At 39.8% G+C, this 25,919-nt stretch overlaps 1 protein-coding gene across 2 annotated transcripts in view; it reads left to right on the top strand.

The window, feature by feature from the left end:
• DAB2 (DAB adaptor protein 2) overlaps positions 1 to 25,847 on the top strand; it is a 28,704-nt gene extending 2,857 nt beyond the window's left edge. The window contains exons 2-14 of one of the 2 annotated variants that reach the window (XM_014268329.3): positions 11,435 to 11,554; positions 12,764 to 12,903; positions 13,561 to 13,659; positions 13,971 to 14,102; positions 16,085 to 16,168; positions 16,697 to 16,744; positions 16,935 to 16,997; positions 17,783 to 18,412; positions 19,263 to 19,410; positions 20,010 to 20,516; positions 20,971 to 21,062; positions 21,930 to 21,997; positions 22,747 to 25,847. In XM_014268329.3, coding sequence (XP_014123804.1) covers positions 11,461 to 11,554; positions 12,764 to 12,903; positions 13,561 to 13,659; positions 13,971 to 14,102; positions 16,085 to 16,168; positions 16,697 to 16,744; positions 16,935 to 16,997; positions 17,783 to 18,412; positions 19,263 to 19,410; positions 20,010 to 20,516; positions 20,971 to 21,062; positions 21,930 to 21,992 — 2,100 coding nt within the window. In that variant the 5' untranslated portion in view covers positions 11,435 to 11,460 and the 3' untranslated portion in view covers positions 21,993 to 21,997; positions 22,747 to 25,847. Of the gene's footprint in view, positions 1 to 11,427; positions 11,555 to 12,763; positions 12,904 to 13,560; positions 13,660 to 13,970; positions 14,103 to 16,084; positions 16,169 to 16,696; positions 16,745 to 16,934; positions 16,998 to 17,782; positions 18,413 to 19,262; positions 19,411 to 20,009; positions 20,517 to 20,970; positions 21,063 to 21,929; positions 21,998 to 22,746 lie in introns of both variants that reach the window. The other variant, XM_005488821.4, reaches the window with a different exon arrangement.
• The last annotated feature ends 72 nt before the right edge of the window (positions 25,848 to 25,919 follow it).

Raw genomic sequence — 25,919 nt, 5'->3', positions numbered from 1 at the left:
ATAGCCAATTTGTTATAATGAATAACTAATATGAAAGAAGCTCTCTAATAGCAGAGATAATGGGAGTGCAGGTTAGGATGCTGTGAAGCAGGAGTAGGGTTTTGTTCTGGTTTTGGATGGAGTGCCCTTACTGTTTTTGATGGAACACCTGTCTTCCAGCGAATTTGTGCATGCTACTTCAGTCTGGGGTAAACTGGGATACCTGCAGATGTTGATGATTTTCTGGAGTTAGTCTTCTACTGTGACAGAGAAACTGACTTCTCAGGTGATGATTTATAAAGTCCAATGTCCATTATATAGTGACACTTGACAATGCCAGTGCAGTGAGCCATAAGACAAATGCAGGTGTTGCCAACATAGACAGATTTCCTCAGGTGGACTTCTTTGTAAAGAGATTTTACCCCTCAGAAATGTTGGTTACTCAAATGCTTTCTATAAATTCACTGATAACGCTGGTGATTTTATTATTTTGAGAGTTGGAAATTTTTAAGTCTTCTCCTAATTAAGCTGTTTGCCTTAAAAGGGAGCACTTGTTTCTTCACAAGTCTTTTGTAACTTTCATAAACAAGGTTGCCCAAAAGTAACCAAATCTGAGAGCATGAAGGTACACTGTATGCTAAAAAATGGCCATAGGTATGCCCTAGGAAGACAATGTCTCTGTAAATAGACAAAATTAAAGATGCAGATTCAAATAGAGAAAAAAATTAATTGTGAAGGTATGTGTTTGCCGTGAAGACTTGACAGGCAGTGTTAAACTAAAAGGATGACATTGTGTCTGATAGTGACCTCCTAGGCAATTATAATGCTAGCAGGTCTTTGTGACAGCTTCCATAGGACCTTCCTTGGAGGTAGGTGAGGCTGGAGACGTGCGTTGTAATCCACAGAAGATCGTTCCAGCTGAGCATTCTCTAAGGGTGCCCACCACATCTGTTGAAAGAATCACTGCATTTGTATCCAGCACAATGTTTCTTGAGTCACAATCAGCTTTTCAAATTTCCCTGGATGGTGTGAGGATGTGGTCACATATGAAGCAGAATTTTTTATTAATAGTAGGTTTGTTTTGGAGGAAGGACAACCAAATGGTAGCAAAGGTAAGGAAGATGAGAGTGCTGAATCAATGTCAGGTGAGTCACCAGAACAGAGGGTTAACTAGCAAACATCATGCTTTGGTGCATAGAAAAGCTCAGTGTAAAATTGAGTGAATTTTTGTGAAGGTAAGGGTGATGTCTAATCTGCTATATGCCTTCTACAATGCTGCTAAGCATCTCTACACAATCTATTTTCTCATTGAGAAGAGCATTACTTGTTAAACTACCTGCAGACCAGTAGCTGCTATAGATGTACTTCTTCTTGCTCAAGGCCTCTATTTCTCAAGCAGATATGAGAAGAAACACTCTAAGCAGGTAATTATAATGTATGGAAAGGGTAGGGTTTTGTCTCTGTGGGAAAGCAAATAAATGCACTTAATGTCAAGAAAGGGTGAATCCAACGTGGCTGCTCAGAAATTAAAGTAGAAAAGCCATAGTTGGAGAAAAGATGTAAAAGTGCACCAATATTCCATAGCTGTTGGGTATTGTTGCCAAACTTGCTGATTTTTCTGTCTTATTGGTGCTCTCCTTTCCTAGTAAACCTTACACTTTCAGGAAATTTGTGTGACCAGCTGGGTTAACCCTGGGAATGCTTGTAAAATTTATTCAGCAAGGATAGCAATATGTGACCACTACAGAAGAATTAATTTGCCTGTACAGAGCAATAAATTCCACATCTGGAGAAAGCTAGCTTGATCTGGAAACAGGGCTGATGCAAATTCTGCTTGCTGGCTCGAGTCTCTCAAAAGAAATGTTGAAGCAGCATGACGGTAACTTTGTAACCTGCAAGGATTTTGGAAAAAAACTTCAGATCTTGCATGCGGACAAATGGATTGTTAGTAGAATCAAGATGATACCACTGGGATCAGGGGCTGCCAAGAGGTCTTAATGAGCTTCTGCTGTGAAACACAAACAGGGATAAGGCACTAGTCGCTACCTCAGCATGGACTCCACAGAAGTACAACTTGAGGTTATGTTAAAGAGATCAAATCAAATAAGCTGTCTGAGGATTGTAACTGAGAAGAAAAACTGGCATTAGAAACCTGATTCTGAGGCTGTGCTTGGGTTCAAGGGTCTCAGGGTTATAAAGAAGCTGGATGAAGCACAGTGTCAGGCCTAGTCAATAAACAGGAGGTACCAGTTTCAACAGGATTATCTTGTTTATACCAGCTGGGCAGTTGAGTGCTGAACAAAGCATCTTCTCCCATCCAGGTCTTCTCAGCCCTGGCTGATGGAGATATAGACCATTCTGGTCTCTCCTCATCTGAAAGTTTGCCTTGCATATGCTCTGGAGTGCTTGAGGATGAAGTGTCTCAGCTGAAATGCCCTGTAGATATCTGCCCCTAATTATCGATGTGACTTTAAAATTAATTTTAAAAGTTTTTAATATAGCTTCATAGCTGGTGCATGTCCCCTTAAATCCAAAATCTCAGACATTACAGGGCCAGATAAGGACAAATTATTGACCTTAGAGCTGAATTTCCTGCTGTTCTGTCAGTTCATGTTGCATCTTCATCTTAAGCAATAAGATGAGGATTATCTCTTCAGCAGAAAAAGTAGGTCTAAGAGACATAATAAGGATAAGGATAATGGACCTTCACCTTGACAGTCAGGAGGCTTCACGACAATATCAGCTAGGAAGTTGTGCCTCCAGCAAAGTCTATTCAAATCCTAATGCTGATGTGCCACACACCTAATCATTTTAGCCCCATGGATGAAACCTTCCTCTTAGGAGGGGGCAAAAGAAGTTGGGAGCCCTAAGGATGCCGTTTTAATATTACAACCTGTTTCTCTACCTTTCAGATCTCTTCTTTGCCCTGTCAGAAGGCGGTCATCTGTGCTTTGAGGCAAGGGACAAAGGTCACTCTGTGTGTAAGGACTAGTTTTCTAGTAGCTCAAATCACAGATCTGTCTGCAAACAATGGCTGCCCTGGTTGATGGAAGGTAAACTCTAGATCGGACAGTTCTCCTTGTATGCTTCTGAGGGATGGGGGCATCCCTATAATGTGCTGCCAAGACTATCACAGAGATGGAAAATTAGAGAGACCCTGGTCAAGATTGCTTTATAGTCTGGATTCATGAATTGTAGTGTAAACTTCCTCTAATATGTGTAATTGTAATTACTGGTAGGGAAACTTACTGTAGAACAGTCATCTATGAAACTCTATTAGCTGTTCAGTGGGATACCTACTGTGAGAACTGTAGTGGAGCTCTAAAATTCCTGGTTAATCCTTTCTTACCTCTGGTAGAGATCCTTCCATACCACCTTTTTAGATTTGAGTCTTGTGTAGTTATTCATTGCCTTTCTTGCTACAGATACAAGGGAGAGCTGGGGGCCTTGGTAATAACTAATCTTGAAGGCAAGTTAACCCTTATATTAAGCAATATGCCTCATAATACTTAACAAGTCTGGAACTGCTGTAGAAGAGCCTACAATAAGTAGGCTCTGCAAGCAGAATTTTCATCAGTCTTCTCAGAATACATAATGAACATAATTTGCATCTCTTACAAGAGGCAGTATGGAGTGACTCCTGTGGCAGTAACTGCTACAACAATTTGTGTATTGAGAGGCACAGTATCTGGGGGGTAGGTGGAGTGCTCTTCAGTTACTGCTGGGATGAATGTTTAATGATAGGCTTTTGGCTGCTCCTGGGATAACCAGGCTGGGTAAGCAAACTGCAGTACCCAACAACGTGGCCAGGATTGCACGGGTTTAGGCTGTGTGAATGCAAGAATAGTAGAGGAAAATCCTATTTATCATACAGATAAATTTGTGAACCAGTAGAGAACACACTTAAGAGTAAGCTGAGCAAAACATATGCAATTTCTCTCAGTACAGTTTGCATATACCCAAACCGCAAAGAAGGATAGCAGTGCCAGCAGCAGACAGTTAACTGCATGCAGCTGACATAACCTATGATAACAGCTTCAATATGTGTCAAGTTCCTGCTCTGAGAAGGAGGGGTGAAAAGCATGGCTATTGCCAAGAGTCCTTCACTATACTAGCAAGCAAGAATATCAGAAACAGGCCTTCTAGGCAGGAGGGCCTTAGGAGTACAGTTGGAAGTGAAGAGTTTGATTTGTTGTTCAGTTCAAACTCAGTGGCATCTGGGTAAACACTAGCTGCCTTGAATAACAACTGCTTTGCTTCTATGTTGTTTGGTATAGCCAGTGAGTCTCAAGCAGGAATACTGGCAAAAGGTTGAGCAGCAGCCACATTGCTTGAGATTCCTTATCCCTTGGGCAGGTGATGCTTTCCTTAGCAATAACTACAGCAGGCAGCTGAGCTCTGGCTCAGGTGCCACTAATTTGTGAGGCTTTACAACTGGAAACTAAAGAGTTACAGAGGAGTGCTCCCTTGGCAGGTTGTAAAATATGCTGTCTTCTTGAAGGCTGAAAGGAAGAAAATTCTTGTGGATAATTTAAATACATAATCTAATTAGTCTCTGTTTCCAAAGTAATAGCTCTCTATCAAGAAAGGTATCCCAGTATGCCCTTCCAATTTCTTTCTAAGGGAAGAGTTTGGAGTTCAGATGTTGGTATTGCTGGTACTAAAATAATTTTTTCATTCAATAAATTAATGATTAGGTCACCATAGCTAATGAACAGAGCAGGAAAGGCTGCTGTCAAGCCTTGTTGCAGCATTATTCCTGGAACAACTAATAATTTAAGGTGGAATAGCTAGATATTTGGGCACTACCTTTAGATACTGAAGTTCCTGGCTGAAAAATAATTCTATCAAACACTATGACAGTGCTAGTTTACTTCATCTTGTGATTAATTCTTCAGGGAACCACATAAAATGAGCTCATTAAATGCTTTTCACTTGTGAATAGGTATTGTTCCATGTGTTCATCAGGTACAGCTTATTTAAACTGGTCATTACTGCTCTTGAGCCCACTGCTTTAATCTTCCTGCAAAAGATATATTTATTTCCATGACAAGTGGAAGAAAAATCTGAAGTAGAGCCACTGCTGTAGCTGGGTTGACAAGTGACTTATTATCTGTTCAGAAATCATGTGCTTGAAAGCATAGTAGAATGATAAAAAAGTACCAATTGAATTGCACCACTTGAACAGTATGACCTGTTCAGGCTCAGCTGCTAACTTAGTGATATTCTCTTGGCCATGATTCAAGTGTGTATGAAACACTTTCAGGAACTTAAATTTCTATGTTCTTGCTAAAAACCAAGAGGTTCAGAGGAGGCTGATGTGATGAGAACAGACTGTTCTGTTCAAGTGATGAAATAGCAGCTGGCAAGTTGGCTGAACGGTGAGCTCTCTGTGTGGTTTCACAGGCGTGATCCTGCACCAGCCATGGTACATGCCAACATCTGTAGCTGACATGGCTAATTAGTGCACTGAGATCTTTATCTGCTTTGTAGCTGGTACTAGGGAAGGGAGCAGCACAAGGGAGGTATTCCCTGATGTGTTTAATGCTGCACTTCTATCCTACTAAGCAGATGAAGGTCACCCTTCCCTGTTTCTCATTACTGATTGTATATGATGAACACAGATGGACTATATTCCACATCCTGCAAATATGTTAAGCGCTGTTGCAGTTTATTCCAAACTGGAATTGGTGTTGACAAAGGAAGCCATTGGCTTAAGGCTGCCTTTAATACCTCAACAAAGTACCAGTCCACCTCTTGGGTAAGAAGACAAAACATCAAAGAGGGCTTGAAAAGCAAGTTGCACTCTGGAAGTTCCCTAAAGTAAAATCCCGTTATTCTAGAAATACTTAGTCCAACAGGTAAGTGCCTGGTTTAACTAAAGTCACAATATCAAACAAATGATCTCTTGAACAAAAATCACATTTCTACCAATCTACAGCCTAAGCAGGACAGTTCAACAGGATTTTTGAACCGAATGATGGGTGCATTGCTAATGTAAGCCTTACTGAATTGTGGGAGTGACAATCAGCTGCACTTGCCAGGCAATGTTGTTTAATATCCTTTTTTCCCCTCTCTCTTACAAGACAAACCATGGGACCTTTGGTTATGCTCTGCAGTATAAAAGTATGTATTCAGTCATCTTTCTGACAAGTAATACTGCTCTTGCATTCCAGACATTGCTAAAACTGCAGGTGAATAGTTCCCAAGCCATCTGTGAACTTTCTTCTACTACTTGTCTTCATGCAGGTATTAGTCATGTGTAAGTGTGAACACATCAGATATAACTACCTGTAGGTAAGACAGTTACTTCTCATGGATATTAGTTGCTGGATATGTGAGTTCATAACAGAATTGTTTTAATAGAGAAAACAGGCTAATGTTAATGCTTGAATCAGAACAAGCATCTAGAATGTTCCATCTAAATCATTGTAATCTCTTGTGTCATGTTACAGAAGGTTTATTCAACTTGAACTCTTTAGAAACTGCGAGATACCATAGCAATGGGTGTTCTAGCAATGAAAGAAAGCATTTAAGATTATATTTTATTTGACTCCTCAGCATGAGTGATCCTGTTTAAAAAGCAAAAGTCTGATCAGTACTTTTATGTTTTTGATTTATTAATGCATGCCTAGGGATTCTCAAGGCTACTACCATTGAAGCAGGACAGGAACTAAGTAGAAAATAGATAATCAGATGGGGAGTTGTTAGATGTAAATGTCAGTCAGCCCTACAGGGGCTCACCCAAATCTGCTGTTATACTCCTGATGTGAGCAGAAGGCTGCCAGTCAGGATGATTTACTGAAAACAGACTGTCTGGCTTTACAACTTTGACTCTTTCCAGTCACTGTGTGAATTGCTGTTCAGCCTTTAGCCTATTTTCTTAGCTTGAAAAATAAAATCTTGAATTCACTAGCACAGCCTTCTAACCAGAAGAACCTGAGTAATCCTTCAAGAATGGTGGGGGAGGAAACAACCTGCCCCAGAAGCATGTTCAGCAGTTGAGCTGTTGCTGTGCTTCCTGTTACTAGTTCATCCTAATAGTATTTCACTCAGCAGTAAAAGCTTCTCTTGTCCTCTCCCAGCCTTACAGATTCTAATTCAAGGTTAATATTTACATGCAATTACTCTTTAAGCTGAATCATGTACTTGTAGGGACAAAGAAGGAGCACAGGGTGTGAAGAGGACAAACTATTGGGCTGCTGAGCAGATGTTTATCTTATCTACCTCTGAATTTTTGGATGTCCCTAACCTCTTAGATAATGTCTCATCAACTTTGAGACATTTATATTTGTCTGCTGAGAGGGGAAAAACCTGTCTGTTGGTGAGGGTTCTCTTTTGTCCTTAATTCTATGAAAAATTACAGCCATAATGAAGATACTCAATTCACTTGTCCACAGGACAAAAACATAGTCATTAAGGGTATCTATTGTGTCTCCACCCCTTTCTCAAATAAAAGATATCTGTAAAAGCATCTCTAAGGGAAGCTAAATGTTTCTCAACAAAAATTGTTTGGCATGTTCTCCCAAGTCTTGCTAAAAAACAGGTATTTCAGGGATGACTTGTCATTACTGACAGCCCTCTCTGCAAAGTTCAAAGACACCAAAGTGCAGTGTACCAGAAGTTATAAGACTGACTTTCCTAAGGTAACTGTGTAGAAATGAAGTACAAGTCTTGAATGGAGAGTAGTCTGACTTGATTCAGCAGGTAGCAGGTCGTACATCAAGCACTGTGTGTTGAGGGCCTGACATGGAGTTTGTCTGAGGAGTCATCAGTATCTATCTGCTCTCCACAGGACAGTCCCTGAAGGAGAGGAGGAAGATACTGCTAGTGGTCTCTTTGCAAGCCCTGTCTGGAGTAAATTGAAAAGTGGGTGAGAAAAATGTGTATGATATGAATGTGGTGATACAGGTAGAGTTTGGTAGACTTCTCCCAAGGTGGCAGCATCTGTAAATCTGTACTCTTTGGAATTTTGAAACTGCACATTTAGCATAGCAATGAAGAGGGGCCATACAACTGATTAGTGAGTAATTAAGGTGTGGTGATACCAATGGACTCATCGACATGGATGAGATCCAAACTGCTTTAAAGTAAGTGCTGACATAGTTGTTGGGGCAATGACCTTATTCTTTACTATGCCAGCATATCTGAAAGCTCAGCTGTCCTTTCACTCTTGCATACAAGCACATGCATCTCTAACCTTGCCACATTTGCTGGCTGACTCTTTTGAGATGGCTTCAAAATTAATGTGTAAGAAAACAATTCTACTCTTGTTGCCTTCTACCTGCAGCTGGAGCAAGGAAAATCTACCAAGAGGCTGAGTACTGTGAAAGGAAGCCCCCAAGAAACAAATGGAAGATTTTGACTTAATTTTAGTTACTTGCATGTTAAGCACACCAGCACTTTCCACTAAGATAACACAAACTTAAGTGTGATGAAGACCTTGGCTAGCTTTATCTTGAGTGTAAAGCCCAGAAATTGTATTTACTTCTGGTTGAGGCTTTTTTATAGTGAGCAGAATAGATTACTTCTAGCTCAAGCTACATGTTCCTCACCACCTCAGGGAAATTTTAAGGTGAAGACAGAGACAATTTAGTACTGGACATGTGGCTTAACTCAGGTATCAAGAATTAGTTATTTAAAATATGAACACGTATTAAGCTTGCCTTTGTCTATCATTGTGTTTTAATTTCACTAATTCTGTGGTTTCTGAGGTGATTTTCAAAGACACCAAGTTCTCCAAAGGTATGATAAATGACCATCATGTACTGCAAAATCTCACTAGGAAACATAAGTTTTGGCAGATCTCAGATGTGAGAGTAGGTTTTGTAAAGTAGCCAGAAGGCCCTCACTAATCTAAAATTGTATTGCCAACACTAAAAATGAACTTTCCCATAGTAAGACAGGGTATTTGCAAAGGCTCAGCCACACTTGTGTGTATCCCTACCCATCTTCATTCACTGTGGGTTTTTTTACTGTCTGGTTCTATAAAAATCTGTGGTCTGATTTCTTCACAAAGGAAATCATGGAGGCAGATGGCAGTGATGATCAGACATGCCTGGAATGCAAAGATGGCAGCTGCACATGTAGACATAGACCAGTTTACAGTTGTCAAAGTGAGATCTTGCTTGTGCATATTTTCTCCTTTTTAAGTTATTTCTTTTGTATTGCCTCTTAATTTTACTTCAACATGTGATGCAAGTTGTATTCCAATACAGCTGGGTGTAGCTCTGCTAATTAGAGGAAGAAAGATCACTGACAGGCAGGATTCAGTGCCTTGAGGTTCTTATTTCTTCTTTCCAGAATGGAGCTAGGCAGAATGTCCTAAAGTTATAACTCAGCTTCTTGAGAGCACATCTTATTTCTCTCTTCTGGGCCTTTTCCTTCTATTCTCTCAACAGTAATCTTCCACACAGGAGTGGATGTTTAATTAATGATCCTACCTTAACTCTCTTCCTTCCTTTATTTCTGAAGGACCTGATAAATCTAGGGAGGAATTCCTTATGCTTATGTCTAAAAGATAGCTCTACCCAAAACTATACTATCAGGCAAAGAAGCTGATAGAAACTCTTCTTTCAGAGTAACTAAGTAGCTTAGTTACTCTGAAAGAATAATTCAGTTGACTTCATTTTATCTGATTAAAATGTGGATTTCAATAGGCACAATCTGTTTCAGCATTGTTGCAAGTATTCTGCAAAATCCCTGTGGGCTTAATAGTTGTCCCCTTGACCCTTTGTCAGAATGGACATGCAAGCCACTCTTTCAGTGATAACATTTCTTAAATAACCATGGCTTGCTAAACAAACTCCTCCTCTAACATGAATTTCTACTTGGTACCACTTGAAACTTTCACAGCAACACCTTTGTTCCCTTGCATCAAATGTTCCCTGACTGTGGCCACATAAGTTGCTTACAGAGGAGAACAGGTATAGCTGACAGTTCTTTCCCATCTGAGCACCCTTATCTCTGTTGATTTACTTGACCAATGCTAAATGCAGTTTACAAGCCATCTGGTGAGAAGCTAGGTCTAGTTTTGCTTAGATTAGCTAGTTCCCAAAAGGCCTTCCTCCTGGTTAAATGAAAATGGAGGCTTTCAGAGTGAAATTCTCTTTAGAACCTAGGAATTTGTGTTCTTCCTGGGTTAGGAGTCAATTAAGAATTTATAGCCATTATTCAGTTAGTGGCAAGCTGGTTGAGTCAGTCTAGTTAGCAGTAAATTGGAGGAAGGGAAGACAGGAGTGAGAGCAAAACCCTGAAAGTACATTTCAAGTAATGCGTTAAAGCATCAAATATTACTAAGACAAATGAGGAATTGACTATTGAGACTAACAAACTTCTAATGCAAGAGGCTATGCATTGCTTCAGTACTTGTATCTACATACAAATTGTGTCTCAAATGCTAGATAAAAGGGATGGCTTGATTTATAGCAGCTTGCCTGGATGTAGGGTGTATTAAAAAGGATCCCAATTATTTAAATATTATTAGTTATCATGTAAACAATTTCTTGACTTCATTTGTTATCCTAAAATTCGAGGGACTAACTGCAGCCGTTGCAATATCCCAGACAGAAGACTGATAGAATGTTAGCAGATGTGGATATTCTTTCTGGCTTGGTTTAGATCTTCATAACTCCATAAAGCTGCTCTGAGTACCTCTGTATGGTGAGACTGAGTGCTTCAGCCGTGTTGGAACAAAACATGGTGACTGTAAATTATTTTTTTTATTTGTGTCTCAGGGGCAAAAGGGTCACATGGCATAGAGGTAAGTTGTAGAAGTCCATAGTTTCTTGTCAATTTGCAGGGTTTTTGAAAATCTGCAGGCTACTTGATTACTGCTAAGACAAGGATGTGGGGGGTTTGGCTTGAAGTTCTGTTGTGTTTTTACTGGAACAGTCTGTCTGCAGCCTGAGGAAATTATTTAGTTTTACCTGTTGGGTGGTATAACCTCTGACTTTGCTGGTTATAAAAACATGAACAATATCTACTGGCATCTTTTGGGTGTTTTGGTGTCATCCTCATAATGGTTTGGAACAGATTCCTAGCAAATGTTTCTTGCATTCTCTCCTACGCTACTTTAGAGATGCAGCTGGCAGTGCTGAAGAAGAATAAACCAAAATACCTGAGGTTCTATAAATAGCCTTAAAAGGTAAAAAAAGCTAAAGATTGACGGATTAAAACATGTAGGTGCAAGTACAGCCCATTGGTGTAGATCAGTGTGCCCTACTGCTTGGCTATTACTGAGGTGAGAGTTCATCACCTCCTGGCGGTGACTTCATGCTCTGTGTGATCAGAGTCAGACCTGCCCTATGATCACTCCTTATGCTTTCAGGCTTTGTCAGGCATCAGTGTGCAGCAGAACTTCAGGTGGACTAAAAGCTCTAATAGAAGTATTTCTTCCTCAAGGTAAAATATTATTTCTGTCTTCTAACTCTTATTTGGGTTTTTAAGCCTACAGTGAACATAACTGGCCACAGTCCCATCATGTCTACTGAAGCTGAAACTACTGCTACCAACAGCCAGCCTGAACAACAGGCTCCACCAAAGGCACAATCTTCAAAGAAGGAAAAAAAGAAAGGTAAGAAATGCTTACCACATGAAGACCTGTTCTATTCTGTGTCCTTCATTTTTTGCATTTGACAACACTAATATCACCCACCCTCACTACTGCTGAAGTAACTCTGAGTTTACCACCTGACCAGAAGAGTGAGTAAATATGCCAGTATAATAAACTTAACCAGAAGGTAGGCTTTTCATTTTAAAAGCTTTTTTTCTAGCCTGAAGTTCTAAAGCTCTATTCCACTGTTAAGTGAGTGATTTGCTGAGCCTGACAAGTAAGCAAGAGCCTGGAGAAGAGAGATTCTTCTGAGGAGGTGACCAGACCCTGGAGCACTGTGATAACTGTTAGTCTGAACTTTAACCTGACTCCTCCCGAGCCTCCAGAAAGGAGATTTGTACTGAATACAAATTCTAGTCCAGAGAAGCTAGAAAACTCATTCCAAGAGAATTATCGTATATCAGATAACAGATTTTTTGATAGATTAGATCACGTAAATATAATTACCTCATATAAAAATGCATACCTAAGTACATACTTGAGCAATGTTGAGCATGCAGAGAAGAAAAGCAAGCAGTTCCTAGTAGCAGGACCAGCAGAAAGAACAAATTTAGCTAAAATCCCAAATGCTTATAACCAAAGTACCAGGACTCATTGTATGATGGTGCTGATATCAGGTTCTTAAATGCAAACTGGGAGATTCTTTTTGCACAGCAAGAAGAGATCTGCCTACATCAGAACAGGGGGATAACACCTAAAGACCTTACTGAACATCCTGTATGGGCATGGGAAGTACCATTTCTGCATGGTGTCATTAATTCTTAGCTCCTTTATCTACTTGACTGTTGCTTATCCACATTTTAGTCTTTTATGTGGTGAACAATTGTTATGAAGCCCCCAGACATTAGCATTGGGCTCCACTCTTCGAACCGAGGCCACATTCTGCAAGAGTACTGTGACCTTAAAGGAGTACCTGTCTTGCACTGCAAACAGATTGTTAGTCAGCTGTACTCAAGAGACAGTTCTAACATTTATTTGGTATATACTTATTTGGTGTATATTTTTTTTAAGATCATTAATCTCAACATAGCTGTTTCTATCATTAAAAAAAAAACAAAAAACAAACAAAACCAAAACCAACCAAACAAAAATAAAATAAACAATCCACCCAAATGTAAAAATAACCTCAAAAAAACAAACAGACCCACCAAACCTTTTCTCTTTCTCCAGGGCCAGAAAAAACAGATGAATCTCTCTTGGCTAGATTCAAAGGTGATGGTGTAAAATACAAGGCTAAACTGATTGGCATAGATGATGTTCCTGAGGCAAGAGGAGACAAAATGAGTCAGGATTCAATGATGAAGCTGAAGGTAAGGGCTTGATCTGTCACGTAAGGAACAATCTCTGGTTAGCATTCACAAAGCAAATCAGTCACTTTGGCAGAACTTCAGATACAGCTTAATGGTAACGTAGTTACTAACAGCACCATCTAGATGGATGTTGCTTCCTGTACTGTAACCTCTGGCTCAAAGGACATTTCTCTGAAAGTCTGGGAACATTCCTTTTGGTCTGTAGGCATCCAGTATGAATGATGGCAGTATGAATTTCATCACAAATTATGAGCGTGAGTTTTGGAGGGGAAGGGGGGATTGCTGTGAAATTGAACACTGACCTCAAAGCACAAGTTGGCATCCTGTGTCAATGGTGACACTGAGAGATACAGAAAAATTAAAAAATAAATTAATTTTTTAATTAATTAATTAATGTTTCTGCAGCAACAAAGACCATTGCTTCTGTAGTGCAGAACACTTACATACCTTCAATTAGACTGGAAAAGCAAGTAAAGATGCTGCTACTGCAGCAATTTTGTGAACTAAAATCTGTTTTAAAGCTCTAAAACATTTACAGAGGAAACCATCTGGATCAGTGGTATCACTTTACACCTAAGCAGTCATATATTACAAAGAACAAGCTAAAGCTCAATCCAACAGAAGTCTCATGGATACTTTGGCATTCATTCTTTTCAGGGAATGGCAGCAGCAGCCCGTTCCCAGGGCCAACACAAACAGAAGATCTGGGTAAACATCTCCCTCTCTGGTATCAAGATAATAGATGAAAAAACTGGGGTAAGATATAACTTATTTTCTTAATGTGATTCTTAAAGCTAGTGAGGCACCTGGAAGTTAGACCAATATGAACTAGATTCTTATTTGGACACTATAACTCACTTCCACATATAAAAATTGGCTTGTGAAATGTTTGTAATGCTGAAGCGTCCTGTCAGAAAGACAGCTGTGTCCTGTTGTGATTAATAAAAGGTTGATGAGTCTGAGGTTTGGACTGAAGATTTTTCACAATCATTCTCACCACAGAGAATAGCAGCTATTATATTTCCAGAAATTTAAACCAATATTTTTTGCTTTTTTCCCAATTCCAGGTCATAGAACATGAGCATCCAGTAAACAAAATCTCCTTTATTGCTCGGGATGTAACAGACAATCGTGCCTTTGGCTATATATGTGGAGGAGAAGGCCAGCACCAATTTTTTGCCATAAAAACAGCCCAGCAGGTATGAATCAGACACTTTCTTTCATGTGCTATGGATAATGTTGTTGTGTAAATATTTAACATGTGATAAAGGTCTAGTGTTTTGTGGTAATACTACAAAATTCCTCTGGAGAATACCACCATGCATGGACAGATTTTACTGAAAGCAAGACAATAGAAATTGACAGTGTCCCCACTGGCTTCTGTCTTGTACAGTTTCTTTGTAGTCCAGAATAAAATCCCTCAAGTAGTCTTGGTTACTATGATCAACAATGCTTAACTTGTCTATGAAAGTCATTAGTGAGATGAACAGCGCCATTAGCACAGGCTTCCCACTGTGAAAGTACTAATTCTTAAGCAAAATAGCCAGAGCTTCATTCTGAACTAACAGAAATATAGAACTAGTTAGTCTATTCACATGATGCTTTGCCTTGTGCAGCAAGGAAATCACTTACTCAATTGCAACAATGATTCTGGGGCCTGTAAATGACAGATCTGGCCCTCCTAGGACCTCCTAACCTGAACTTGTTGGGAGGGATTCTGATCCTTCTGTGATAAGTTCCTCACATGCAGAAATCCTGTGTGCAAGGTTAGTCTCTCTGAGGGGAATCTCAATACTGGATTCTGGAAAAAGCTACTTAAAAATACCACTAAGAATTATGCAGCTTCATAAACAACCCGAAGTTAGGTATTTTTTATTTATCAGCTTGTCTTTAGAATGATTTTATAATAATCACTATAATGACTTGATGAGCCCAGACTTCAAAGCTAGATTTTTTTTTACCCATTCCTACCTGCCCTCCTGGAGAACCTGCTGGCAGCTTTAGACCCACTACAGGTCCTCCACTGAGGAGCTCCTTGTTGGAGCATGTTAGTACTTCAGTAATTAACAGTTAGGCCTTCTTTTAAGTCTTTTTTATTAATTTGTCAGCATTCTGACCAATAATTGTATTGATTTCAGTGGAATTGTAGGTTAAGCACAAAAGCCTTTTGTATGCGCTCTGGAGTCTGTTCCTTCATTTCACCATGGGGTGCTGCTTGCCAGCCTCTAAGCCCAGCCAGGCCTTAGACAGCTCTTGACTTGCTGCTGTGTGTTTTTGTCATAAATTTGTAAGTAAGGAAGTAAGTAATTTGTTTCTAAGTAAGGCTTCTGCAGCTCTAGCCTGCTGCAGCTGTTACTCCTTGTTAAAGCTGATGATTCTTGCAATGGCTCTTCCCACAGCTGCATGTCTTATACTCCTTGATTAGGAGAGGACAGTGCTCAGGTGAAAGCAGTGAGATCTGTACAAAGGATTCTCTGCTTGTGCCAATGGTAGTGGCTGAAGATGGGAAGGTGTCCTAGTCCAGGCACTGACAAGCGTTCCAAAGCAGTGCAGCTAAACTCACCACCATCTCAACAACAACATTCTTGTTAATGGATGTGCCAGGCATGCAGTGCCTTTCTAATTCACATTAAACTGTCATCATGTCACAGATACCATTTAAAGCTGGTCTCTAAAGCTTTACACATTTGAGGTGATGATAATCTTACTTTATGCTTGCCTTGCTCCTTTGCTATTTTTACACTGTTTAAAATAAAAGTAGTATTATATATACAAGTTTTCTCCACATTCAATTGGTAGCAAATAGACAAATGCAAAATATTCTTCCTCTCTGGAGATGACCAGAAGGCTTGGATAAATTTTGCAATTCTAGGACTTGCCATGCACTTAAGAAGTACTGCTATCAGCTTTTTAGCAAAAACATAGCAGGTTAGCACAAATTCATGTACAGCCACTTTTGTAGAGTTAACAACAGTTCTACACTGTTTGTGTTCCGTTCCTCTGGGATTATGCATAAGCAGAATCTTGTATGAAGACTAAACAGGTCTTTAAACTCCTGATTTTCCTGTTATCTCAACCTAAGTCTTGCACCATTTAGGGAAGTTTGGCTTGTTGCACTGATTGCAGCAGTAGAAGTCCAAGTAAAAGTAATACATGGCCTGAAATCTACATTCTTTTCCAGGCTGAGCCTCTGGTTTCTGATCTTAAGGACCTCTTCCAACTAATTTATAATATGAAGAAGAAGGAAGAAGAAGAAAAGAAAAAGGTGAGTAAAAATCTAGAAACTGCATGAGTCTGCATAAAGCTTGTTTCAATTTTGGCTGACTTTTGGGCTCTTGTAAGACTTGATACTAAGCTGTGCCTAAATCCAGAAACACTGGAAGCTATTGGTTGGCAGTTGTGCCAGGTGTCTGACTGCCTAGGTCTGGTGAGCTTCTCTAAAGTGAGAGACTTTTGATATTCTACATGATGTTTAAGTATTAAAAGTCTGATTTTTTCTTTAGAGTGATGTAAGACTGAGGTAGGTCACTCCTGCTCAGCCTCTGTTGATTAGGTATGCTGCTGCACCACATCTAACTTTTACTTTCTCTATGCTGCCATCATTATGAAGGCAATGTCAGATGCCAAATTACATTGAAATGGAAGTGAAAGGCATCTGTGGATCTAATACTGAGTAGTAATCTGTCTCATGCTTCCCTTCCCTGTCACTTGCTTTTTAAAGCCCACAAGTTCCTTGCTTAAAGCAAATTTTGAAATTCCAATTATTTCTGACACTGTTATACATTTATTACAGAATGATGGTGAAGAACTGCCTGCTGATCAAGCTGATAAAATGAAACCGGTAGGTTAAATTTCAAAACTTTTTGTTGATGGCATTAAAGATTTCAAAATTGACTGTCCCCATATTGTGTAGGAAATGCAGAGTTTATAGTGTTTACTGCAGATTTTACAGTATATCTACATTATACTTGATTGTTTTTCTTGTGAGAGCTCTAACAGATGCCAATTCTTTCAATATTTCTGGTTTCAAGGGAGTTGACCAGATGGACTTGTTTGGGGATATGTCAACACCACCTGATATGAGCACTCCCACAGTAAGTAGAGTCTAGCTTACTTATCTTGGCTTTTTCTTTGAAAGCAGGTTTAGTCCTAGTACTGGTTTTACTGAGACATCTGCCTAGCAATCATCACTGTGCTAGTGGGGTAGGGCCATAAAAGTATTCACTTAGCCACTAGATGTCATTCTAGTACTTAATTCTACTAATATCGTTCCAGCTCAAAACTTGGCCTAATTGCACAAAAGAGTGCATAAGCCTTATCATAGCTCAGAGACCCCAAAAAACCATCATGTTACACCTAGCACTGTAAGCCACCATCAGCAGGATGCAGTTGGTGCTGTCAACCCAGCCAGTGACCAAGTCTCACCCTTCTTGTGCATGCTTGGTGGAGAATTAGCATGTTACGTTCCACTAATTCTACAGTGTCATTCTGAAGCTGAGACTGCAATTTGAAGTCAAACCAAGGCAGTGTGATTTCACAACTTGTCAGAACGAAGGATTGGAACTCAAGCAGGGGTCTGTGACTCAAGAGTAAGCCTAGGTGTAATTCCTACTCACTCTACAGTCACTAGGTTGAAGAATAAGTATCTGATATTTAACTAGGGGATCTGAAAAGGAGATGTTTCAGTATTGGGTTTCAGGGACCAAATAGCTGTAATTTAACTATAAACACCAGTGCTTTCCTGTGTGATTTTGAATATTTACCTGTATAATGTTTTGGATACTAGGATCTCTTCTTCTGCAGCTATTTTCCTTGATTTTTTTCACTGTGCAGCAAAATCTATATATAACTAATTTCATTTTTCTCTCTGAAAAAATAGGAAGCTAAAGAGATTCTGTTAGTGGATTTTAATTCTGAAATTGAGACCAAACAAACCTTTGCAAAAGAGGATCTCTTCTTGAATGGCATCACAGCCTCTCTTCCACAACCAAAGGCACAGCCACCCTTCTTGCCTGAGAGTTCTTTCTCTACCAATCTCAGCTTCTTTCCTACACCTAATCCAGACCCTTTCAGTGATGATCCTTTCACACAGCCAGCCCAATCTGCACAACCTTCATTTGATTCTCTAAAATCTGATCAGAAGAAAAGTCCAACTACCTTGACATCAGGGGGTAATGGTGATCCAAATGGTGATGTTGACTACTTTGATAAACAGTTTGACCAGATTTCTAATAGAACTGGCAAACGAGAAGCACTAACATGCCTGTGGCCACCTGTGAGTAAGTCATCTGCAGCAGGAATTCCCAATGTGATACCAGAGAGAGAAAGGAATGGCTTTCCTGAAGCCCCAACAAACCTGTTTCTGGAAGGTGCTTCCAAAGGAACATCTCTGCAGAATGGAGTAAAACTGGATTCTGAAAACAATATCCAGCTCATGCCACGTGAGCCTATAACAATTAGTCCACCACCACAGAGTACCAAACCAGGAAGAGGAAGGAGATCTGTCAAGGTGAACAGTGTTCAAGTAATTTATGGTGATATGCATGATTTTATTTGGAGAAGCTGGGTGAAGGCAGCCTTTCTTTCTTATTACTGTATAACTGGCTACCTAGCTTCACAACATGTCTGCTTCTGCCTGCCATGCTCACACTAACCTCTCTGCAGCCAAAGTACCTTCTAATATCTATGGATGAATGCTTCATAGTAGCTATGGTCACTAAATTCTATACTCTCTTCTTTAATGCTGCCATATTCCTGTAAAGGTCTGGTAAGTAAGCTGCTATGCATATTAACACTTGATACCACGCCAGAATCTGTTATGATAGCAGTATAACCTTTTATGATAGCAGTATGCCCATCAACCTAGGGTCTCATGACAATAAGGTATTAGTACTAGCTTACCAAAGCCCATGTGGTTTCTCAGTATTTGCCTACTGAATGAAATTAACTTGCCTGATTAGGCAGAGTGTGGCCCTGGATCACCTTCATTTGTCTTGTACTCAAATTATGCAAAACTCCTGGCCTTGCCACAACCACAGGGGTTTCTGCAGACTAAGTAGTAGAGTTAAAAGGGGTAGGGTGCGGAGGGAAGCTCACTTGTAGCAAATAATTCACCCATTTTAAGTCCTGCTGTTCCACTGTTGGCTTGTGACTACTACATCTTTTACCTATTTTATGCAGTGTATATCCATAGGCATGAACAAAAGGGTGATGTTTGAAGCTCCTATACTCTAAATGCTACATCAAAACTCCCTCCTCTTCTTTAGATGAAAAAAGTCTCCTTTGGACTCTGGACTAGGGAGCCCTGGTTGTGCTAGCATGTGTTCTGCCATGGCATCTCACTTTCTTTTTCTTTCTAGGCTACATCGGATGACTTGTTCAGCTCAGACTTCTTTGTGCCATCTACAGAGAGCCCGAGCTCAGGGGCACAGCCAGCAGCTTCGTCAACTAACCCACTGGACCTCTTCAGAAACAGCTCTACCACAGCATCTCCATTGGGTGCTATAGGTTAGTTTACAAAAGTAAATGTTTTGTTCTACTCCAAGATATCTGCTAGCACCAAACATGGATTCTAGTCTTCCTTTACTTCTTGTGTAGGTGCTATACCCTTTAACCCATGTGCTATTTGCCCTAAACTATTAAGTTCTGCAAATCCTAAACTCTGCATCCTCAACTGAATCAGGATTAAAGCAGTTAACTGCTTTAACTTTGACAGCAGATTCCTGCTTCAAGTACACAAGGCTCAAGTGAGCCAAGCACAACTTGAGAGGTCAGGGTAATATTGCTGCACAGTATGTTAATAATCATTTAAACAGAAACAGCTGTATGGCAAATCCACCTGTCACTTCTGTGCTAGAACTGTGTTCATCCTTCCCTTAAAACAACTTCAATTATGTCCTTGCAGCACTGAAATGCAGCAAAGTAAAAATTTAAACCCTTTCTCCCACTGTCTTTCTCCCAAATGATTTGATTTGTAAGTGCAAATCAAGAGATTTTTGCAGACAGTACATGAAAATCTTTTGCTGGTACCGTTTATGGAATTGATACACTCCTGCTTGTGATCTTCAGATGACTGAAGTGCTGTGTAACAACAATCTCCCCCACAGGTGGCTTGCAATTAACTTCAACACCATGGACCCCACAGGAAATTTCCTTCACTCAGGCCACATCAATCTTTCATGCGTCAATGGTGTCTGTTCAGTCTCCAGGATTTACTCAGCCACTTGCCTTAGGTACTCAGGCAGTGTCAGGCTGGAACCAGTCTTCATCTTTTGGTGCTGCACCCACTCAGTCTTCTGGTCTCTGGTCACAGCCAGCACAAGTTGCACCCAGTTCCTGGGCACAGTTCCAGAGCAGCATGTTCACATCCTCAGCGCTCCCAGCCCAGACAGCCTCAGCGCTGCCCTCCATGTCAACAGCAGCTAGCCCACCCCAGCCACCACCCAGAACTACGCTGCAAAAGGAGCTGTCTAAGAAAGAGAGTGATGCGTTCATTGCTCTGGATCCACTTGGGGATAAAGAAATGAAGGATGTCAAGGAAATGTTCAAAGACTTCCATCTGACAAAGCCGCCTGCAGTACCAGCAAGGAGAGGAGAACAGCAAAGCCTTTCAGGTGCTCCTGGAGTTCTCAGCAGTTACTGTAGTAGTAAAGTAGGCATTTCTAAAGATAGTACAGATCATGATGAAATGGCAGCTAGCAAGCTGTCTGCCAAAATGACTGGTTACATTTTGGAGTTAATGGTTACTGAAACAGAGGGTTGAAGGGCTAGCTCAACTAGAAAAATCGAAGACTTAGCAGCAGCATGGCTGAACACTGACACCTAGTGCCTAAATTATTTGACTAGACCCAGGTAAACCTAATTTTGTACATTGATAGAATTTCCATCTGTTTTAAGCTTAGTCAGGGACAAGCAGGAGTTAATATTGTGACTCAAAGTCACTCTAAGAAAATTCCAGTTAATTTTTTTGTGTTTCTAATTAGATGAGCTGTGGTGTTGCTATACAAGCAGAACTGAGTGGTTGCTAAATCTGTCAAGTAATTATAGCAGTATGTCTCTCCTTTTTAGAACCACCAAAGCCTGTTCCTCGACAAAGTGTGTTGCCAGCTGAAGGCCTGTTTGAAAGTCAAGATAAAACAGATCCTTTCGGTGCCTCATCTGTAAGTAGTAAAGAAACCCAACAAAAGAAACAAAAAAACAAACTACAAACAAACAAACACCTTAACACCAAAATGCCCAAATGACATCATCACCACAAAAAAAGCAATCAAAACCCTTTTTTTCTCCTTAATAACTGCGTTGCCTATGTTTGAGCACTAGTTTAGTTCTGGCTTTAGAGGCCATACAACAAAAAACTTGCATCTTTGAGGCTAATATGTGATCTAGCAGAGGGTATCTGTTGTAAGAAGGTTAAAGCATTATTCCAGTTGGCTTGGCACCACAACCACTTGCCCATGGTGCAAAGTTCTGTAGTATTGGGACACTCTACAAAAGAGTATCACAATGTAGCTGCAGAAATACTCCACTTTGGTTATATATAACCCTCTTTAGAGCAGACTAAGCCATGTGGATTGTGAAGCTCTCTAGCTGAACAAATAAAAGGTTCCATGTTCAGGGCTCTGTAGGGGAGAAAGTGGCTTCACCAGATCACTCTAATTGAGACAGAGCACTTAAAGCCCTCAGTGAAAATTCTGGACCAATACCAGAGTGCTGACTTAAGACTTCTAGCATTTGACTAAAAGATGTCTCATGACTTCACTGGCTCCAAAGGAGTGTTCAGTAGCAAACAGTTTTCTGAAAAAAAGTCCTTGCCTTGGACTAGCACAAAAGCTAACATGGCTTAGAGCCCCCTTCTTTTGTTGATGCACTACAGTAAATGTGTGTTTAGCTGGAGCTATGAAGTATTCTTTTCAGGTGTTTGAACAGGAAATAGCTCATAGAGCCTGCAGTGTAAGCTCATAGAGCTCATGCAATGTAAATCTGGTGAAAACTGGAAATCCACTAACAGCTTATCTCTCGTTCTGTAGAAGGAATCTCAGAATCCACCTTCTGGTCCTTTTGGTGATCAATTTGGCAACCCATTTGCATAGATCAGGTGAGTCTTCCCCTAACAAGCCAACCTACTTCATCCTCTGAAATTTATTGAGGAAATATTTGGCAAAGAGATATCCAAAAACTGCAGTAGCTTCTCACTGATGCTCTTTGAAATATGGCAAACAGTGCTTAGAGGAACTTCTACTAAAGTACCTCTATCAGATTTGCACATAGCTGTAGTCTGTCTAAGCCTAGCCAGCTTTGCTTTGTTAGAAATAAAGACTTTATTCTTCCGCAGATTTAAATCCCAAGTCCACAGTAGATCTAGATTTCCTTTCCTGGAGGGAAAATTAATGACTGTATACATGCTGCAGATCTCAGAGGAGCTGACTTTAATACTTTCAGATATCTGTGGGGAATGTTAGCATAGAATGCCCTTTATACAGCATACAGCTTTCTGAAGTTTAATCACCTCAACAATGGCCGTTTTGGACTCTGAGTAAATTGGAATAAAACTAGAGTAAGGCTACTAGACTCTTATTCTGATTTTTAATCAAAAGCTGTTACAAGCACTTCTGTTGCTAGAAAATAATGTAATTTGAAGTTTCATACCATTGACTGAAGAGCATGATCTACTGATCCAGCAAATCTTCTGCTATACCTTTCAGTCTTCCCCTGAAATACCGTTTAGCTTCTGATGAAGAACAAGTGTTGATATTTATTGCTTTAGTTTTGTTCTCAGTGGCTCTGTTTAAGCAATAAAGCACAACTCATAACCATCCTAACACTAATTCCTTTCCATCACACCAGGTATAACCAGAAAAGGACAAATGGAATAACTGGACCTCTTCTCAACATGATTTTTCTATGTGTTTCACTTTGCTGTCTGCTATTCTTGCTGATGTTTCATGATGTCTGCAGTCTAAACTCTATCCAGGTGGATTGAAGCATGGACTCTCAAAGAATGTGCTGTGAAGACAATTCAGGGCAAAGCAAATGGGGATATTGACTCACGCTGAAAACCCAAATTTAAGTTGGTGGATGTTACCTTTACTTTGGTTCTTTGCACTCCTTTACAGAGAGGCTGGTAGCACAGAGTAATGTGTCTTGTACCATTTCCCTTTACATAGCACTTACTGTCCCAAAATAGAGGAGCTTAATGTTCCTCGGGGAGAGATGTTGCCTTTGCATAAGGGTCTAGAATTAGTAGCTGAAAGTCCGCAACATAAACAACTAGGTCATCTGCTCATGATGACAGCAGCAGCCAGTTGTAAAGTTAAGGGGATGCTATGGAGTTCTAATTGGTGACTGGACAGATTACTTGGTCTCTCAGCCACAAAAATGTAACTATACGTAGAGGAAAATAATCTAATACTGGCCTATTTAACTAAAAGTAAAGGCATCATTCCACCATAAATGTCATTAAGGGACTGCGGAGTCTGTAACAGCACTGCTGAAGCCCTGAGTACTAGAGGCCTACACTGTAAACTGAAAAACTTCTTGCAGAACATTTAGGTAGCTGTGGACACTAACTGTTGTCTTGGTGCTAATATGGCAGTTTTCAGGGAGGGAAAACTACTAGGATTACTTTCCTGTTAAGGTGGCTTGGCAAACAAATGAAACAAGCAGGTAGGGTTCTTACTTATATCTCTGTGAGTCCCTGATGTGCTCAGTTTGATTTGTCACTTGGTGTCCTGAGGGATATTTCCAGCCTGCTAGAAAACAAAAACACCAAAAGGCTTCACTCCATGCCTAGGCTCCTGGTGAACAGATGCACCACCTCTGTGCCATTAATGTGAGGTAAAAAAATCATCTCTTGGAAAGCTTGCCTTTTCTCAAGAGCCTCTTTACTAACAGGTTTTGGAACCAGATACAACTGCCTGTGACAGCTACATTCTTGGCCAGTGGTGATGACTGATGTGTCAGAAGTTTTTCTGTTAATGTTAAGTATAAACTTGAAATGTTATTGTTAAATCAAATGCCTAAGCCATTGCTAAACTGGAGAGCTAAGAAAGTCAACTTGAATACCGCCTTAGTACCCAATTCAGCCAGTCATGCAATTAGTCTTGTATACAAACTTCTCTTGCACTTTCTGTAATGCAAAAATGTTTATAAAAATTGAAAAAAAATCATGAATTTAAGTTTTTGTCTCAAACTGGAAATGTAGAAACTTATTGATGTTACACTGTTATTATATAAAACTGTAGTGCCTGTTACTTAATGGCATTAAAAAGAAGCAACTCTTCATATCAAATGAACATCAGTGTGGCTGTTAATTTTGTCCTCTGTAAGTGTCTTGGGGTCTAGTTGACATTAGAAGTAAAGTCTGCTGAGAATCATTCCTCACAGTTCTGCAGCTGTCTGATGGCAAAGGGCCTTTCTGTAACTTCTTGCATAGGACCTGTTCAACGAATGTTGTGCCATATTAAAATATAAAAATCTCAAACTGATTTAGCAAAAACCATCACTAGAACTTTGGCTGCTCAGCCTGAGCTTTTTGCTGCTAAAGATGCTTTCTTGCTTCTTTCTGCAGGACTGTGGGAGCTAAGTACTTAGATTGCATTGCACTCAGAAGTTTCAATAATTCAGCTTGTATATTCTGGGTTTGCAGATCTAAACTGATGCTGGAAAATCTCAGAACATCTTGTGTTCAGAAGAAATTATATACTCCTTTAACAGAGATAGATTAAAAAATAATAAATCCATTAGCAAGCTGCTGGTTTAGGCTTTTCTTCTTATTTCTAATATTGTTTGATGGTTAAGGGGTTAAAAACAACTCATTGCAAGGGATTTGTTGTCCAGCTTGAAATATAGGCCTTAAGAGGGTTTACAGAATCTCAATGGGGCTTTTTTTGGGTGTGTTTTTGTTTCGTTTTGGGGGGTTTTGGTTGGTTGATTGGCTTTTTTCAGTTTGTGGTTTTGTTTGTTGTTTTTTGCTTTATCTTCTTGACTGCTTGGCAATATATAACTTAGTATTAAAAATAAAAGGATAGTTGACTGCCTTAATGCCAATATGAAGGAATATGTTTACCAGCATTTGAGTTAGGGATTTAAATCACTGCTGTTCAGATTTTGAAATGGCCATCAGGATGTTGTGCATCCGGCTCACCAGGACCTCCGACAAGCTGGCCAAAAATGCTTGCTGGTCTGCTAGCAAACTTAGAATAGCTGCTTACTCCGAGTCTCTGTCTTAAAGAACCATGAACTGTGATAGCAGTTTTGATAAAACAGTACAATATTACAAATGTCTGTGTCTTGCATTCTTGCCTAACAAATTAGTTTATTGTAACTGGACTCATCAAACTGGACTGAGGCTGCAGCAGATGAAGATTTCCTTGAGTGAAATAATCCAAACCAAGGGGGCAAATTTGCCTGCCTTACCTCCCTCACCCTGCCACAAAAAACAAGGAATAGAGAAAAATAAAACTGCTTCTATTGTATTTTTCAATTACCCATAGTAACTTGGAAAATCTTTACCTTGGATTATTATTTTAAGATTGTATCCAAATATTTAATTCTTAACAGCTAAACAGAAGGTTATTTATGAGTGACTTGTGACTGTGTCCAACACGTGATGCCTTAAATCTGGATTACAGCAAACCACTGAAAAGGAATGCTCTTCTAAAGAGCTGGCTTGTGGTTTGGATTTTTTGACAGAGTGAAAGCTAAAAGAGTTTTAGTATCATTTAAATCCACAAAAATATTTTTGTCATTCTTTTATATTGGCTGGGGGAGGAATAAAAGAAGAATTTTGGGACTTCAGTCCTGCAGTACTCCAAACGAGGATTCCAAAGCTGTTATGCACTGAACTTGCTCTTGTAAATAGCTCTCCTTTAGGAACTATTTGTTCTTTACATGAGTCACAGTTACAACTTTTTCACTAGGTAGTTAATGGCTCCTTTACATAACATCTTTCCTATATTCAAAAGGTACTGTTAAACAAAATTGGTTTATTTTTAACCTTGCAAGTGCTTCACAGTATT

This window comes from Zonotrichia albicollis, chromosome Z, assembly GCF_047830755.1.
Source record: "Zonotrichia albicollis isolate bZonAlb1 chromosome Z, bZonAlb1.hap1, whole genome shotgun sequence".
Taxonomy (NCBI): domain Eukaryota; kingdom Metazoa; phylum Chordata; class Aves; order Passeriformes; family Passerellidae; genus Zonotrichia; species Zonotrichia albicollis.
This window is presented reverse-complemented; position numbering and strand designations above follow the sequence as displayed.